This window comes from Cervus elaphus, chromosome 9 (genome assembly GCF_910594005.1).
Source record: "Cervus elaphus chromosome 9, mCerEla1.1, whole genome shotgun sequence".
In the NCBI taxonomy this organism is placed as follows: domain Eukaryota; kingdom Metazoa; phylum Chordata; class Mammalia; order Artiodactyla; family Cervidae; genus Cervus; species Cervus elaphus.
Genome location: NC_057823.1, coordinates 17,631,306 through 17,647,644, shown reverse-complemented (window position 1 = coordinate 17,647,644; position 16,339 = coordinate 17,631,306). Strand labels below are relative to the sequence as shown.

At 49.9% G+C, this 16,339-nt stretch overlaps 1 protein-coding gene and 1 pseudogene across 4 annotated transcripts; both read left to right on the top strand.

Annotated features, from left to right (window-relative positions):
* The first annotated feature begins 4,851 nt into the window (after positions 1 to 4,851).
* LOC122700715 lies at positions 4,852 to 5,080 on the top strand (annotated as a pseudogene).
* Positions 5,081 to 11,200: 6,120 nt separating this feature from the next.
* Positions 11,201 to 15,793, top strand: S1PR5 (sphingosine-1-phosphate receptor 5). Of its 4 annotated transcripts, none has more exons than XM_043911492.1 (3): positions 11,201 to 11,741; positions 12,241 to 12,348; positions 13,536 to 15,793. In XM_043911492.1, exon 3 carries the CDS (start codon positions 13,554 to 13,556, stop codon positions 14,748 to 14,750), a length of 1,197 nt encoding a protein of 398 aa, XP_043767427.1. In that variant the 5' UTR covers positions 11,201 to 11,741; positions 12,241 to 12,348; positions 13,536 to 13,553; the 3' UTR covers positions 14,751 to 15,793. The 4 variants fall into 4 exon arrangements, 3 of the variants coding, with proteins under 3 accessions (XP_043767427.1, XP_043767426.1, XP_043767424.1); XM_043911491.1 differs by having other exon boundaries at positions 12,241 to 12,411; XR_006342621.1 differs by lacking the exons at positions 12,241 to 12,348; positions 13,536 to 15,793 and adding an exon at positions 11,999 to 12,225.
* Positions 15,794 to 16,339: the final 546 nt, after the last annotated feature.

Genomic DNA, 16,339 nt, shown 5'->3' with positions numbered 1-16,339 from the left:
AGAATCTCAAGAGTCTTCTCCAGCACCACAATTCAAAAACATCAATTCTTTGGCACTCAGCCTCCTTTATGGTCCAACTCTTACATCCATACACGACTGCTGGAAAAATCCCAGTTTTGACTATACAGACTTTGACAATGAGGACATGGATTCAAAATTCTGACAGTAAACCATATTTCATCCAGACCACTGTCTAGAGCCAAAATGTCAATCAAATGTGAGGCGCAAGTAAAGACATTCCAAAACATGGAAGGGCTCAAAAATGTTCTGTCTCATGCCCTTATGTTTTCAGAAATTTACTGTGGGATGAACTCCACAGAGGGCTTCCCAGGTGGCTCAGTGGTAAAGAATCCGCTTGCCAATGCAGGAGATTCAGGAGAGTCAGGCTCAATCCCTGGGTGGGGAAGGTCCCCTGGAGGAGGAAATGGCAACCCACTCCAGTATTCTTGCCTAGAGAATCCCCATGGAGAGAGGAGCCTGGTGGGCTACAGTCCGTGGGGTCACAGAGTCGGACACGACTCAGCACACGCAGCAGCAGCGGTCCACGACAGTGGAAGGGTAAACAGAGAAAGAGAAGACAGGAGAGGGAGGAGAGAATTCTGACTTAGGAAAGGGGTACAGAGAATTCCTGGGGGGTTTTCCTGGTGATCCAGTGGTTAAGAATCTACCTTCCGATGCAGGGGACTCAGGTTCCATCCCTTGTGGGGGAACTAAGATCCCACCTGCCTTGGGGCAACTAAGTCCAAGCATCTACTACTCAGTCCAAGCACTCTGGAGCCCATACTAGGAAACAAACATCCTTCAAGGAGCAACTAAGACCCAACACAACCAAAAATAAATTAACTGATTGGGAAAAAAACCCAGTTAAACAAAAAAGAGAATTCCTAGGATTGTGACAGGAAGAAATCCCCAACAAAAAGAACCCAGGAGAAAAACGGAATGCTACATCTATATTAGGCTTCCCAGCTGGCACTAAAGGTAAAGAACCTGCCTGCTAATGCAGGTGACATAAGAGACGGATTCAATCCCTGGGTCAGGAAGATCCCCTGGAGAAGGGCATGGCAACCCACTCCAGTGTTTTTGCCTGGAGAATCCCATGGGCAGAGAAGCCTGGGGGTGGGGGGGCTACAGTCCATAGGGTCACAAAGAGTTGGACATCACTGAAGCGACTTAGCATGCACACATTCACCTCTAAATTATTGGCTGAATTTTATCATTTGGAAAGTTGAATTGAGATAAATTGCTAGAGCTTCTAAGAAAGAGAACCAAAAAAAAAAAAAAAGAAGATTAACTCCAGTGGAGAAATTATGTATTATAATAATTACACTTAATGGTATCCTTCAAAAGGAAATTAAATTATATTTCCATAAAATCAATAAAAACAACTTGAGCCACCAAGACACAAGGTGAATGCATATCTCATATTCAATTGATGACTCAGTGATACCACCTGATGGCTGGGAGGCATCTCAAACTCAACTGGCCCTAAACTGAACTCCCAGAATTTAACTTTTGCCTTTTCTGTTGTTCCATGACCTTCCCATCTGAGATTCCTGAAAAGCAACCTAGCAAGATTTGGGGACTCCTAACGGCCCACATGAACAGGCTCAGATCAATTTTGGGTTGACCCCGCCCACATTTTCCAGCCTGACCAATCAGAGTAGTCCATCTCCACCCCCTCCCCGCCCCCACCCAGGGCTAGGAGATTGGTTAAGTTATGACATGTGATCCTAGAAAGGCCCATGACATTCAGTATTGGGACTTCTGGTGGAACCCTAGAGCAATTGGATATCTCTTTCCAAGTTGCTTCTGAGTGGGAATAATGAATCTGTAGCACCAGGAAGAATCTCTACCACTCAAAGGGGAGCTTGATGAGATGAAAGCTCAGCTGAGTCGAGAGAGAGTTGGATTCCTGGTGCTATAGGAGCTTCTTGATCCAGCCATGCCTGAAGTTAACCCAACTCCCAGATCCCCAGATTTTCAGCTACAGGAGTCAGTTCATTCCTAACCACAGCCTCCATGCTTGTTTGAGTTGGTTTTGAGTTGGACTTAATTTTTTTTTCTGGAACTTGATAAATACAGCCCCTACTCAATGCCAGGAATTGCACTAAAGAGTTGATATGAGGGACTTCCCTGGTGGTCCAGTGGCTAAGATTCAGAGCTCCTAATGCAGGGAGCCCAGGTTTGATTCCCTGGCCAGGGAACTGGAAAGAGGAGAGTGAAAAAGCTGGCTTAAAACTCAACATTCAAAAAACTAAGATCATGGCATCTGGTCCCATCACTTCATGGCAAATAGATGGGGAAAAGTGGAAACAGTGACAGATTTTATTTTCTTGGGCTCCAGAATCACTATGTACAGTGACTGCAGCCATGAAATTAAAAGATGCTTGCTCCTTGGAAGAAGGACAAACCTATGACAAACCTAGACAGCATATTAAAAAACAGAGACATCATTTTGCCGACAAAGATCCATATAGCCCAAGCTATGTTTTTTTCCAGTAGTCAGGAATGGATGGATATGAGAGTTGGACTGTAAGGAAGGCTAGGTGCTGAAAGATTGATTCTTTCAAATTGTGGTGCTAGAGAAGACTCTTAAGAGTTCCTTAAATTGCAAAGAGATCAAACCAGTCAAATGAAACTAACCTTGCATATTCACTGGAGGGATTGATTCAGAAGCTGAAGCTCCAATACTTGGGCCACCTGATGGGAAGAGTCAACTCACTGGAAAAGACCCGGATGCCGGGAAAGACTGAAGGCAAGAGGAGAAGGGGGTGGCAGAGGATAAGATGTTTGGAAGGCATCATTGACTCAATGGACATGAGTTTGAGCAAACTCCAGGAGATAGTGAAGGACAGTGAAGCCTGGAGTACTGCAGTTCATGGGGTCTCAAAGAGCCGGACACAACTTAGTGATTGAACAATAACAGGGAACTAGATCCCACATGCCACAACTAAAGATCCCACTTGCTGCAACTAAGACCTGGTATAGCCAAGTTAAAAAAAAAAAGAGTTGACATGACCTATCTCATTGAACCCTGTGAGAGAGGGAGTAATTAGTATTTCTATTTAACTGATAAGGAAACTGAGACTCACAGAAATGAATCCATCTGCTGATCATTGGAGACAGAATTCCAACCAACGTCTGTCTGACCCCAAGTCCTGCTTCTCTGATCATGAGGAACAGTTGTCAGATTTGAAGATTCAGAGATAGACCATGGTATGATGAGGGGTGGGGAGGAGGGCAAGGGCCAGTTGCCAATGGTCTCGTTTGCTTGAGCTTTCTTTTTTCTCTTTTTTAATTGAAGTATAGTTTATTTACAATGTTGGGTTAGTTTTAGATGTACAGAAAAGTGATTCAGTTATACGTACATATATATCTTTTGTTTTCCCCAGATGCTTCTTTTTTTTAAAACTATTTATTTATATGGCTGCATGGACTTCCCTGGTGGCTCAGAGGGTAAAGACACTGCCTCCAATGCAGGAGACCCCTGGGTTAGATCTCTGGGTTGGGAAGATCCCCTGGAGGAGGGAAACGGCAACTCACTCCAGTATTCTTGCCTGGAGAATCCCATGGACAGAGGAGCCTGGAGGGCTATAATCCATGGGGTTGCAAAGAGTCGGACACGACTGAGTGACTAACACACACACACACACACATGCACACACGGAGTGACTAACACACACACACATACTGGGTCTTTGTTGAGGCATCCAGGATCTTTAGTTGCAGTATGTGGCATCTAGTTCCCTGACCAGGGATAGAACCCAGGCCCCCTGCCGTGAAAGCACTGAGTCTTAACTGTTGGACCACCAGAGAACTCCTCAGAATTGCATACTTTAAATGGGTGAATTGTGTGGTATGTGAATTATAGCTCAATAAAGTTGTTAAAATAAATAATGTCTGACATTTATCAAGTGGTTAAGCTCTGGGTTTGGGCAATGTGTTAGCTCTTTACACCAATGAGGGTGCTCGTATCACAAGACCACTGTGAGAACAAAAAAGGCTTTCATGACTTTATTTTACAGGTGAAACTGAGGTCAGAGAGGTTTAAGCAAGTCACACAGCAAAATGATGGTCAGACAGCAGAGGCCTGATATTTGAGGTCCACAGATCCTCCCTTGCCCAGCCCCCAACTTCACCCCCAGCACCCCTGCTCTTTCCTTCCCTTTTGCCACAATTCTGCCCTACTGACCTGATTTCTATTTCTTTTATGTACACATTCTTTCCAGCCTCCAGATTTTTGCATATGCTGACTCAATCCCAGCTGTTCTTTCCCTTCTCCTCCACAACCTAGTTTGTGAAATGAATGTCTAAGTGTGAAGGGGAAAAGAGAGAGAAGGTTCTGATTCCAAGTTTCAAGGCTCATTTGGAAGTGAGGGATGCATGGAGGGGTGTCCCTGCCCCCTCTGCCTCCAGGGGACTCAGTTCCCGCATCCACACCTGCAGCTTTTGGAGCCCTTGTTGTTTAGTCAGTCAGTCACATCCAACTCTTTAAGACCCCATGGACTCTAGCCAGCAGGCTCCTCTGTCCAGGGGATTTCCCAGGCAAGAATACTAGAGTGGGTTGCCATTTCCTCCTCCAGGGGATCTTCCCTTCCCTTGGCCTGGGTTTAATCCTAGCAGTAACTGGGGACACATGTGCGGGAGGGTGAGGTCAGATTTCCCCATGGGCAGCTCACAAGGTCTGAAGTGAGCAGGTGAGAAAAGCATGGCTCTGCCCAATTTGTGCCCAGCACCTGGGGACAAGGTATTTCCCCCCTACCCCTGTCCCTACGAAGCTGCCTTCTCCTCCCCTCCTCCTCCCAACTCAAAGCCTCTTCTCAGAGCCTTTAAAAATCTTTAGCACTTTCGATGGCAGAGTCTGGGGAAGGGGCAGCAGGCACCATACTGGGCCGTAAAGGTGGCAAGAAGAAGCCCCGGAAGCAGCCCAGGAAGCAAGCCAAGGAGACGGACGAGGAAGATAAGACATTCAAGCAGAAACAGAAGGAGGAGCAGAAGAAACTGGAGGAGCTAAAAGCAAAGGCCTCGGGGAAAGGCCCCTCTGACCAGAGGTGAAATTAAGAAATTTGGCAAACAGTAAGCTGTTCCTTGTGTCTGAGGCAACGAAGACCCTTATTTCCATTCCTGTTTAAACATCTGGATTCCCTGCCATAATACCTGTTGCCACCTATAGTTAGAACGAAGTGTTGTCTTAGAACCTATTGTACATTTAAGAATAAACTTTGGTAAAAAAAAAATTAAAAAAACTTTAATAAGGACATTCATACAATAGTACTATTCAGTCATAAAACGAAACGAAAGAAAAAATAGCGAAACGAAGGGACTTCCCTGGTGGTTCAGTGGCTCCAGGCTCTGAGTGCAGGGGACCTGGGTTGGATCCCTGGTCAGGGAACTAGATCCCACATGCCTCAGCTAAGACTTGGCCCAGCAAATAAATAAGAATATAAACATTAAAAAAAAAAAAAAAATCTTGCTCCTGACAGCACAGTCAGCCATTTCAAGTTCAAATGGCTTCAGTGGCCAGGCTGGCAATAGAAATATCCAAAGCCATCCAGCAGTGTGACCTGGGAGTATATATCCACCCAAGGATTTCTCAGGCAAATGCTTTTTATGTTTTTTTTTTAATTGAAGTATAGCTGATTTGAGCTTCCCTGGTGGTTCGGACTGTGAAGGATCTGCCTGCAATGGGGGAGATCTGGGTTCAATCCCTGGGTGAGGAAGATTCCCTTCGAGAAGGGAATGGCTACGAACTCCAGTACTCTTGCCTAGAGAATTCTATGGACAGAGGAGCCTGGGGGGCTACAGTCCATGGGGTCACAAAGAATCACAGACAACTGAGCAGCTAACATTTCACTTTCATAGCTGATTTATAATGTTGTGTTAGTTTCAGGCGTATAGCAAAGTGATTTAGTTATATCCATTCTTTTTCAGATTCTCTTCCCATACAGGTTATTACAGAATATTGAGTAGAATTCCCTGTGCTATACAGTAGGTCCTTGTTGATTATCTATTTTATCTAGTGTGTATATATTAATCCCAACTCTAATTTATCGCCCCTCCTTCTTTTGATTAATAAATTTTATTTTATTTTTTCCCATTTATTTTTCTTAGTTGGAGGCTAATTACTTTACAATATTGTAAAGTACATACATTGACATGAATCAGCCATGGATTTACATGTATTTCCCATCCCGATCCCCCCTCCCACCTAAATTTTATTTTTTATAGCAGTATTAGTTTCACAGCAAAATTGAGCAGAAAGTACAGAGATTTCCCCTACACACCCAGCTCTCCCTCTATGGACATCCCACACGACAGTAGTGTATTTTACCACTGGTGAATCTACATGACCCATGAACACATCATTATCACCCAAAGTGCATAGTGATGTGGTTTTTTTTTTCCTGCATCCCATGGCTTGTGGGATTTTACTTTCCCGACTAAGGATTAAACCTATGACCCCTGCAATGGAAGCTCTTTGTTCTAACCACTGGACCACCAAGGAAGCCCCTCATTATACTTTTCTTTTTTTTTTAAACATAGCAGGATTATATTTTAATACACAACCAAAATACAAAACACCACAGAAAACTGACAGCAATAAAATACGGTATTTCATTTGCACTACACTAAGACATTGACATAGCAAGGAAAATGAAAGAAAAAAAAAAAAACAGAGCAAAATGAAATAACACAAGAGATTGGTAAGGACTAAGCGAATATGAGATGACAGAACTGAACAGTTAACAGAAGAAAAGACCAATTTCTTTGTAACATCATCTTGCCAAAGAATAAAAATGTAACATTTATACAGTTTTAGGAAATATATCCACATAAACACTTGTAGATAAGATTGACGAAATCCTGTCTACATAATAGAGGAAAATCTATTTTACTTTGGACTCAAAACTATAAATGTTGGGTATCCTTAGTCTTCACAGTTTCACTGGAATTATTTCAACAAATTAGTTGGATAAATTTACAATTTATATATAAACAATGTTTACTGCATAGAAAAATCTATGGCTAGTATATACAGATCCCCTAAAATGCTGTGTTAACTGATCAATAAACCCACAGGATGTGCACAAAATTTCAACAATAATTAGGTAACATAGACAGAGGTGGCAGAATCACAGGAGGAAAAACAGCATTTAAAAAGTAAAATGTTAAAAAAAAATAAAAAGTAAAATGTTACACTTAAAATTTTCCATATCCTTTGAAATCTTGAAAATTGTGATTTTTTTTTTTATGAATCAATTTTAAATTTCCCTGTGATAAATAAAAATTTTAAATATACGCACTAATACTTTTGGTAGCATTGAAATGAAGCTTTGACATTACAAGGTCCTGGGTATACTTTCCTTAATTGGAATTTTCTGAAGAGTTGTTCCTTCTCCCTCATCTTAAAATAGATTCACTCATGTATTTAAATTAGTTTGGACTTGTGGTTATTTATTCTTTGGGTTATAATTCAATTCTATTGCTGTCTAGTTTGTTCAAATTGTTCCAGCTTTGGTCAGCAGGAGTTCTTTTCAGGTTGGTTCCTGTCTTTTTGGCTTATTTTATTTTTCCACTTCTGGCTCTAGAAGATGCTCCAGTGTCCTTGTGCATTTTCTCTGCCCTCATCCTGGAAGCAGTCATTTCTCCAAGGAGCCCTGGCTCCTCCTACTGGAAAATGGTATTTAGAAACCAGATCTGGATGCTGAGTGTACTCATTGCTTCTAGGGTGTCATTGCTTCTGGACACATGGCAGACAGAGCTAGGAAATCTGTATACACTCAAACCTATATTTATTTAAAAAAATTTTTTATTGGAGTATAGCTGCATTACAGTGTTGTGTTAGTTTATGCTAACAGCAAAGTGAATCAGCTCTATGGATACATATATCTACTCCTTTTTGGATTTCCTTTCTATTTAGGTCACCACAGAGCCATTAAGTAGAGTTCCCTATGCTATATCTATTATCTATTTTATACACAGTATCAATAGTGTATATATGTCAATTTCAACCTCACAATTCATCCCACCCACCCTTCCCCTGCCTTGGCATCCAGATGTTTGTTCTCCCCCTCGGTGTTTCTATTTCCACTTTGCAAATAGGTTCATCTCTAACTATTAAAGTAAACATTTCCTAATGATAACCCCATCTAGCACCACACTGCTTATTTGCAACTTCCTCTCCAACAGTATGAAAACTGGTTGTCAGTATCTACGATCTATGTGCTTATTTGTTCAATGCTAGTACATAGCTATTCCCAAATTAAGCTCTACCCCTGTGAGACACAAACTTGCTCGCCCGAGTCCAGTGTTTCTATACAGTTCAGACAGACATTTGAATGGGAAACATTGAAGCCAAGCAAACAAATCTTATAGTTGTCAGGCAGAGTTGGCCCTCTGACCTACAAGTTGAGACACCACCCCCTCCTCCTTGCAGAAACATGACTGCTCTGGTCTTTGGTCGTGGGAAAGTTGTCAGTTTGCAGCTCCCTGTAGCCACATTCAAGCCTCAGAATTCGTAGGTGGGAGATAGAGATGGGGGAATGGGAGGTCTTGCTGCAGCCCTCTGCCTCTCTGGATGGGTGAAGGTGTGAGGGGGCTATGGGAGGCATTTTGCTCTTTTAGAGCCGAGGCTACAGCTCAGGGAGAATGGGTACAGATTGGGTGGAGCAGCCCCTGTGGGTGACGGCCCTGGCAGCAGAACTGGCCGGGCAGGTGTGCCAGCCCAGGCATGCATCAGGCGGGCAGGCTGTGGCAGGGGTGCCCTTCCCTGGGAAGAGACCAGGCATGGGTGGGGGGCAGGGCGTGGGGCGGGCTGGGTTGGTGGTGGTACGTGGGGAGGGTGGGCCCTGAGCTGAACCCCTTCTAATTCCTCCTCGGGGATACAGTGGTGCCCAGAAGCACCTGTGCATGCATGCTGAGTCGCTTCAGTTGTGTCTGACTCTGTGGACTGTAGCCCGACCCTATAGACTGTAGCCCGCCAGGCTCTTCTGTCCATGGGATTCTCCAGGCAAAGAATACTGGAGTGGGTTGCCATGACTTCCTCCAGGGGATTTTCCCGACCGAGAGATCGAACTCACATCGCTTAAGTCTACCTGCATTGACAGATGGGTTCTTTCCCACTAGTGCCCCAGCCAACATTTATTGAACACTCACCTGTGTTTCGAAGCTCCATTCCATCCCTTCCTCCTTAAGGGCATCTCTCCAAGTGGAAACTGTCATTATCCATTTTACAAAAGAGCCCACCAAGGCTCCGAGGAGAGTGTCACTGGTCTGAAGTCCTAGATGACAAAGTAACTGAGCCTGGCTCCAGACTCCAAGCTCTTAATCTTGACTCAATGACTGGGCAGAAAGACAGACAAGGGCCCCTGCTTTCCTGGAGCTGGGCGTCCAGGGCAGAGATACAGGATGTACCAGATGAATCAGTAAATAATGAAGGTCATTTCAGACGGTACCAACTGCAGTGTGAGATTGGGGAGGAGGGGGACACAGACCAGAAGGCCTCTCTGAGGAAGTGACCGCCTGGGAAGGGCTGGGGGCGGGGTGTTCCAAGCACGCTGATCCCCAAGTGCCAAGATCTTAAAGAGTGTGAGGAACTGGTGTGGGTGGCGGGGAGACAGTGGGGCTGGAATAGGAAGAACGGAGATAAAAGGGGGAGAGACTGTGCCAGGCCTTGTGGGCCTTGAAGGCCTGGTATTTTTCGAATTTGGACTTTTACTCTGAGCCACATAGGGAGGTACGGGACCCTCTGGAGCAGAAGGCTGTGATCTTGTGGGATCTCATGCATGAGGTGGCACAAGTTGGGGGTGCTAGGCCGGGGACCGGGGCCGGAAGCCCCCCTCCACTGTATATAGGGCCCGTGGGAGGTGAGATTGCCACTTGGGAGGTGAGAAGCAGCCACATTCCCACCCTAGGGTGTGGCTTCCCCTTTGCAGAAGGGGGTCATTTATCATGCACATGGCCCTGACACTTTGGGGAATCTTCAGGGCTCATCCTCCAGGGCTTGGAGGGCGAGGCTGGGGGCTCCAGCACTCAAATCTTACCACAGCCACCCCATCCAACAACCATCTCCGCGCCCCCCCAACTCTGGCTTCCCTGGCTGCGTTGCCCCAGTGCCTAATCTGTTGGAGCAGGCAAAGAGAAGAGAAGTCACTCAGTTCTGCTGACTCTTTGCAACCCCATGGACTGCAGCCTACCAGGCTCCTTCATCCATGAGATTTTCCAGGCAAGAGTACAGGAGTGGGTTGCCATTTCCTTCTCCAGGGGATCTTCCCAACCCAGGTCTCCCACGTTGCAGGCAGATGCTTTACCTTCTGACCCACCAGGGAAGGAGCAGGGAAGAGTGGTTCTATTTGTAGGCACTGGGATCCCTAAGAGGCGACAGGAGGGTGCGACCTAGCCTGGGTGCCCCAAGGGGTCTCTCTCCCAGGGAGGCGCCCCTCTGACCCATCTGATCCATCCGCTGATCGTCTCTGGACCGCCCTCACCCCACCGGATGCCGAGACCGACAGAACCTGAGGCGGCCGGTGCAAAGGGCACAGTCCTAGCGAAGGTCGCAGCAGCCAGGCCCAGCCCCCTCTTCCCGGCTGTGGCCTCTGATCAGAGGTAGCTTCCCAGCCTGGAAGCTCCTGGGAAGTGGGGGTGGCGGGTGCGGGGCCAGCTGGGACTGGCCCATTGGAGGCCTGGGAGAGGCGTGGGAGAGACACAGACGGCCAAAGACTAAGAGGCGACTGAGAGAGAGACACAGAGACGGGGAGAAACAGAGACGGAGAGACCCCGAGAAATCAGAAGGCAGACACACGCGGAGAAAGTGAGGGAGACAGTCATTCATTCACTCACTCACTCCGCGGCTGCTTACTGGGCACGGGCTTGGGTCCAGGCAGTGCCCGGAGCAGACGCAAATCTCTGCCCCTGTGGGGCTGACTGTCTGGTGGGGACACAGCCCAGAAACCTGATAACCGAGTAAATCACGTTGTCGAGAGTGATAAGGGCGAGAGATACGGGGTGGGAGAAGCGGGACGACCAGGGGGAATTACGAGCCAGATTCTTTTTATCTGGGGAGGAGAAGATTCCCACCAGCATCTGGACTGCGCCTGACCCTCCCCCACCCGCCCCAAACTGGGGATGGGAGGGGGGAAGGGGGGTGGGGCCTGCGCCCGGAAGCCGACGGCTCTATCTGTTGGGGGCGGGGGGAGGGAAATTGAGGCTAAGGCTGCTAAAGACCCCTCTTAACCCGGGTTGCCGGGGTTCCTCCGCCTACTGGACGTCCTTGGGGTGCAGCCCAGGAGGTTCAATCAGAAGGAAGGTGGTAAAAGGGGAGGGTTCAGTGCCCAGGGCACAGAGGGGACCCCTCTATTAGGGGGGAAAGAAGCACAGGCTGCGGCCGCCAGGGCTGAAGAACCCTCCCCCTGTTCGTGTCTCCGGATCCACCCACCGCGACGGAGCGTCCCTGGGAGGGCCGCCCGGGCCCCGAGGGGGGAGCCGAGGGCTGGCTAGTGCCAGTCGGCGCCGAGGGCGCGTTCCGTTGCCGCGGCGGGTGGTACAGGCTGGCAGACACGCGCTGGCAGCCGCGGGCTGGCAGCCCGTACCCCAAGAGGAGGAGGGGGCAACTGCTGGCGATCGCCAGCGCTCTGCCTTGGGGGCCGCCCCCTCGCCTGCCCCCAGCCCCGCCTCCCGAACAGGGGCCGCTGTCTCCGCTCCCGGCCGCGCGACTGTCGAGCGCGCACTACCTGGGCGCAGGGGTGAGTGTCCACCACTGGGTCCTTTCGCGCGCGGGGCTTGTCCCGGCCCGGGGGTGGGAGTTTCCCTGGCCACCATCCTTGTCCCCTTGGCTCGGATTTCTCGGGCCTTTCCCGAAGGTTCTTGGAAGGGGAAAACCTGAGATTTCGGGACTGGATGCGGGGACGCGGGATGGGGGTGGGAGGCACCCGAAATCCCCCCACCTCGTCCTCTCCCAGCCACACCACTGCAGGTTTCGCTACCCCACCCTTGTCTCCAGGCAAAAGGAGGAGAGGCTGGAGGTACACAGACTGCGAGCCACTGCGCAGTGTCCCCCGCGCAGCGAGTGTGACCCTGGGGTGACCCTCATCTGCGTGTATTTGGTGTCCCCTTCCCCCCAGCATGGCTGAGTCCGTGACTCGCTGTGAGTCTGTATTTGCGCCTGGTTCCCTGTGTGCAACTCAAGCCGTCTGGAAGGCATTTGTTTCTGCCCTGTCCAATTAAATCCGTTCCCCTCCCTAGGCCCTGGTTTTCTCGTCTGTTCAGTGGGGCTTCCGTGACTGTGTCTCAGTTTCTGCGTGGATGTGTTTGTGTGGAGCATGAAAATCTTTGTGTCTGCTTCTCTGCGAGGTACTTCGTCTGAGCCTCAGTTTCCTCGTCTGTAAATTGGAGTTAAGGGGAGAGCTGCCCAGGGTATGTTAGCGCGAAGTCACAGTTGGGAGGTATTATTATACTTTAATGACGTGTATGTCCCTCTGCAAGAGTCTATGAGAGGTGAATTCCGTCTGCTGCCCTCGGGCTCTGGCCCTGCAAAATGGGTGGAGTTTTCTCTGCTTTCTCACTGGGGTTTTGCAGCGAATGAAGCGGGGAGTTCACAGGAAAAAAACCTCTATGCAGCGAGGCGTGTAGATTGTGGGGTTCTGGATCCCAGGGGGTGGGTGGAGGTTGTGAAATTGTGGCCTGTGAGACTAGGCATAAGATCCTGTCTGTGTGGGGGGGAATTTGTATGTCTCTTTCAGTGTCCCCTTGTCCATGTGTGAATGTACTTCCTTTTTTTAAAATTTATTTTTGTGCTTTCTTTTAAAAAAGTATTTTTATGTATTCTTGGCTGTGCTGGGTCTTTGCTGTTGCCTGAGCTTTTCTCTAGTTGCACCCACTGGGGATTACTCTCTAGATGCCCGGCTCGGACTTCTCCTTGCCTGGGTTCTTTTGTTGCAGAACACGGGCTCTAGGGCGCTGGGTTTTCAGTAGTTGCGGTGGGTGGGCTCAGTAGTTGTGAGGCACAGGCTCAGTTGCTCTGCGGCCTGTGGGGTCCTCCCGGACTAGGGATTGAACCTTTGTCTCCTGCACTGGCAGGCGGTGGATTCTTATCCACTGGACCATCAGGGAAGGCCTGAACGTACTTTCATGGTTCCGTGAGAGGGTGTAACTGCGCATTTTGCCCTAGTTTGTGACTATCTGTGCACATGTCCTTGTCGATGGGTCACTGTATTTGTCCCTTTCTCTGTGTGGGTGTTTCTGTTTTTGACTAAGATGCCTCTGGATATCCGTGCCTGTGTGTGAATTATTAATGTCCCTTTCACGTGGGACTCTGTTAACCCTGTCCCCTCGTGATATGATTTGTCTGTTTGTGTCGGCCTGTCTCCATGGACACCCCCCCTTCTATCCCAAATTCCCTTTGGGCCCCGGCGTGCGTGTAGGGTAGGGAGTAAGGGGTTAGAACCCCCTTCCCAAGTCAGGCGCCGTCTATGCCTGCCTTCGCAGGCCGCAGGGAATGGTGAGCATCAGGCCTGACATTGCTCCCAACCTCTCCGCAGCCTTGGGGCGGGCGGCCCATGGAGCCGAGGCTGCTGCGGGCCGCGCAGGAGAGCGAGGTCATCGTCCAGCATTACAACTACACCGGCAAGCTCCGCGGTGCGCGCTACCAGCCAGGCGCGGGACTGCGTGCAGACGCCGTCGTGTGCCTGGTCGTGTGCGCGCTCATAGTGTTGGAGAACTTAGCCGTGCTGGTCGTGCTCGGACGCCACCCGCGCTTCCATGCGCCCATGTTCCTGCTTCTGGGCAGCCTCACGCTGTCCGACCTGCTGGCCGGCGCCGCCTATGCCGCCAACATCCTGCTGTCGGGACCGCTCACGCTGCGTTTGTCGCCCGCGCTCTGGTTCGCTCGTGAGGGCGGCGTCTTCGTGGCGCTCTCCGCGTCCGTGCTGAGCCTCTTGGCCATTGCACTCGAGCGCCTGCTCACCATGGAGCGTCGGGGACCCGCGCCCGCCGCCCGTCGGGGGCGCACGTTGGCGCTGGCGGCCGCCGCCTGGGGCTTGTCGCTGCTCCTCGGACTACTGCCGGCGCTCGGCTGGAATTGTCTGGGCCGTCTGGAGGCCTGCTCAACGGTCCTGCCGCTCTACGCCAAGGCCTACGTGCTCTTCTGTGTGCTCGCCTTTCTTGGCATCCTGGCTGCCATCTGTGCGCTCTACGCGCGGATCTACTGCCAGGTGCGTTCCAAAGCGCGGCGCCTACGGGCGCACCCCAGGACTGGCGAGGGCGCCTCGATGCGCGCCCGCCACACACCGCGCTCCTTGGCGCTGTTGCGCACGCTCAGCGTGGTGCTCGTGGCCTTCGTGGCTTGTTGGGGCCCCCTCTTCCTGCTGCTCTTGCTGGATGTGGCGTGCCCGGCGCGCGCCTGCCCTGTGCTCCTGCAAGCGGACCCCTTCCTGGGCCTGGCCATGGCCAACTCGCTCCTGAACCCGCTTATCTACACGTTCACCAACCGCGACCTGCGTCACGCGCTCCTACGCCTCGTCTGCTGCAGCCGGGGCCCCTGCTGCCGAGACCCAGGTGCCTCCCGGCGGTCCGGGAGCGCCCCTGGGGCTTCGGGCGACCTGCACCGCTGGCTGCCTCCCGGCCTGGATGGGAGCTCCAGCCGCTCCGAGCGCTTCTCGCCCCAGCGGGATGGGTTAGAGACCAGCGGTTCCACCGGCTGCCCTGGTGCACCCACGGTCGCTGGGACCCTGGTAACCCCACCAGCTACAGACTGACGCCCTTTGAGTGCCATTGCTCTCCCTCAGAGCTCTTTTGCAGACTTTCTTTTTAAATAAAGGAATTTATAGGAAAAAGCAGCCAAAGATGAAGATGGTGGAGGCAGAAAAGACCTAGGAAAATATATTATATTGACGCTAAACTCCACAGCAATGAACAAAACAGACAAAAATCCCTGCTTTTGTCCAACTGATGTTCTTGTGTCGGACTCAGAGATGATACCAGAGTGAAGAAGCGTGGAGATGATTCCGGTGACAATACAGTGATGCGATGGTGGTCAGGTGATGCCTTTTGAAGAGGTGGTAAGATGTTATGGGAGCTGAGGTGGTTATTATCCTGGAAACTTTAATTTTTGGCATGTGGGATCTTAGTTCCTTAATCTGGAATGAACCCACAACCCCTGCAGTGGAAGCAGGGAGTCCTAACTATGAACTGCTAGGGAATTCCCTGTCCTGGGAACTTCTGAAGGAAGAGCATTTCAGAATGGGGGAACAGCAGGTGCAAAGGTCCTAAGGCTAGAATATGCCTGTGTGTTCTCTCAAAAGCAAAGATCCTAGTGCCCCTGGAGCAAGGATGGAAAGGCAGAGAAGAAACAAAGATAGGAAAATAATGGGGCGGGTGGGGCAAACCCTTACAGACCCAGGGGAGAAACTTCTTTTGCTCTGAATGGAGTAGTACTCCTGGAAGGTTCTAGGCAGAGGAAGGACTTAATCAGGCTCAGGTATTTACACATGCCTCTGCCCTCTGTAGAGGGTGAAGCCAGGAGAACTGGGTGATGGTAACTGCCTAGGGGAGTGATGACAAAGACTGGGATGGTATGGGTTCTCCACAGACTTCGGAGGAATTGGACAGAATTATTGAGGAATTGGGTGTGGGGGAGAAAGGAGTCAAGGACAGGTGTTCACCTTTAGAGGAGAGGCCAAAGACGGAGCACCCCAAAACTTGACTCTAGGAGACTCAGCCTGTTCCTCTGTGAAACAAGATTTTTTTGAAAGTGGTATCAGATCCTTCATAAAAGAATAAAAATATAATTGAATAATAAGAGTAATTACAGTTGATTTTACCCTTGGTGGCTCAGATGGCAAAGAATCTGCCTGCAATGTGGGAGACCTGGGTTCGATCCCTGGGTTGGGAAGATCCCCTGGAGGAGGGCATGGCAACCCACTCCAGTGTTCTTCTTGCCTGGAGAATCCCCATGGACAGAGGAACCTGGTGGGCTGCAGTCCATGGGGTCACAAAGAGTTGGACACAACTGACCGACTAAGCACAGCACAGTTACTCCCATAGTGTTCTAGGCCTGCGGCATGCCTTTTTCTCACTCCCATTTGACGGATGAGGAGACTCCAAGAACTGAGTATTTTGTCCTATTTTCTGAGCCAGGATATTAGCCGAGGAGGTTAGGCTCCAGGGTTCCAGGAGGTGCAGTCTGTTAAGCCCAAACCGACACTTTGTTCAAGGGTCTGCCTTTTCGGCCAGGGGCGATATTAGAGCCCCGGCTGTGCCCGTGAAAGGTTCCAGGCGTCCTGACCACAGTTCCCAGCTGTCTTGGGCTCCCAGCTGTCTCCAGGCACATTCCTAACCTCAGTGT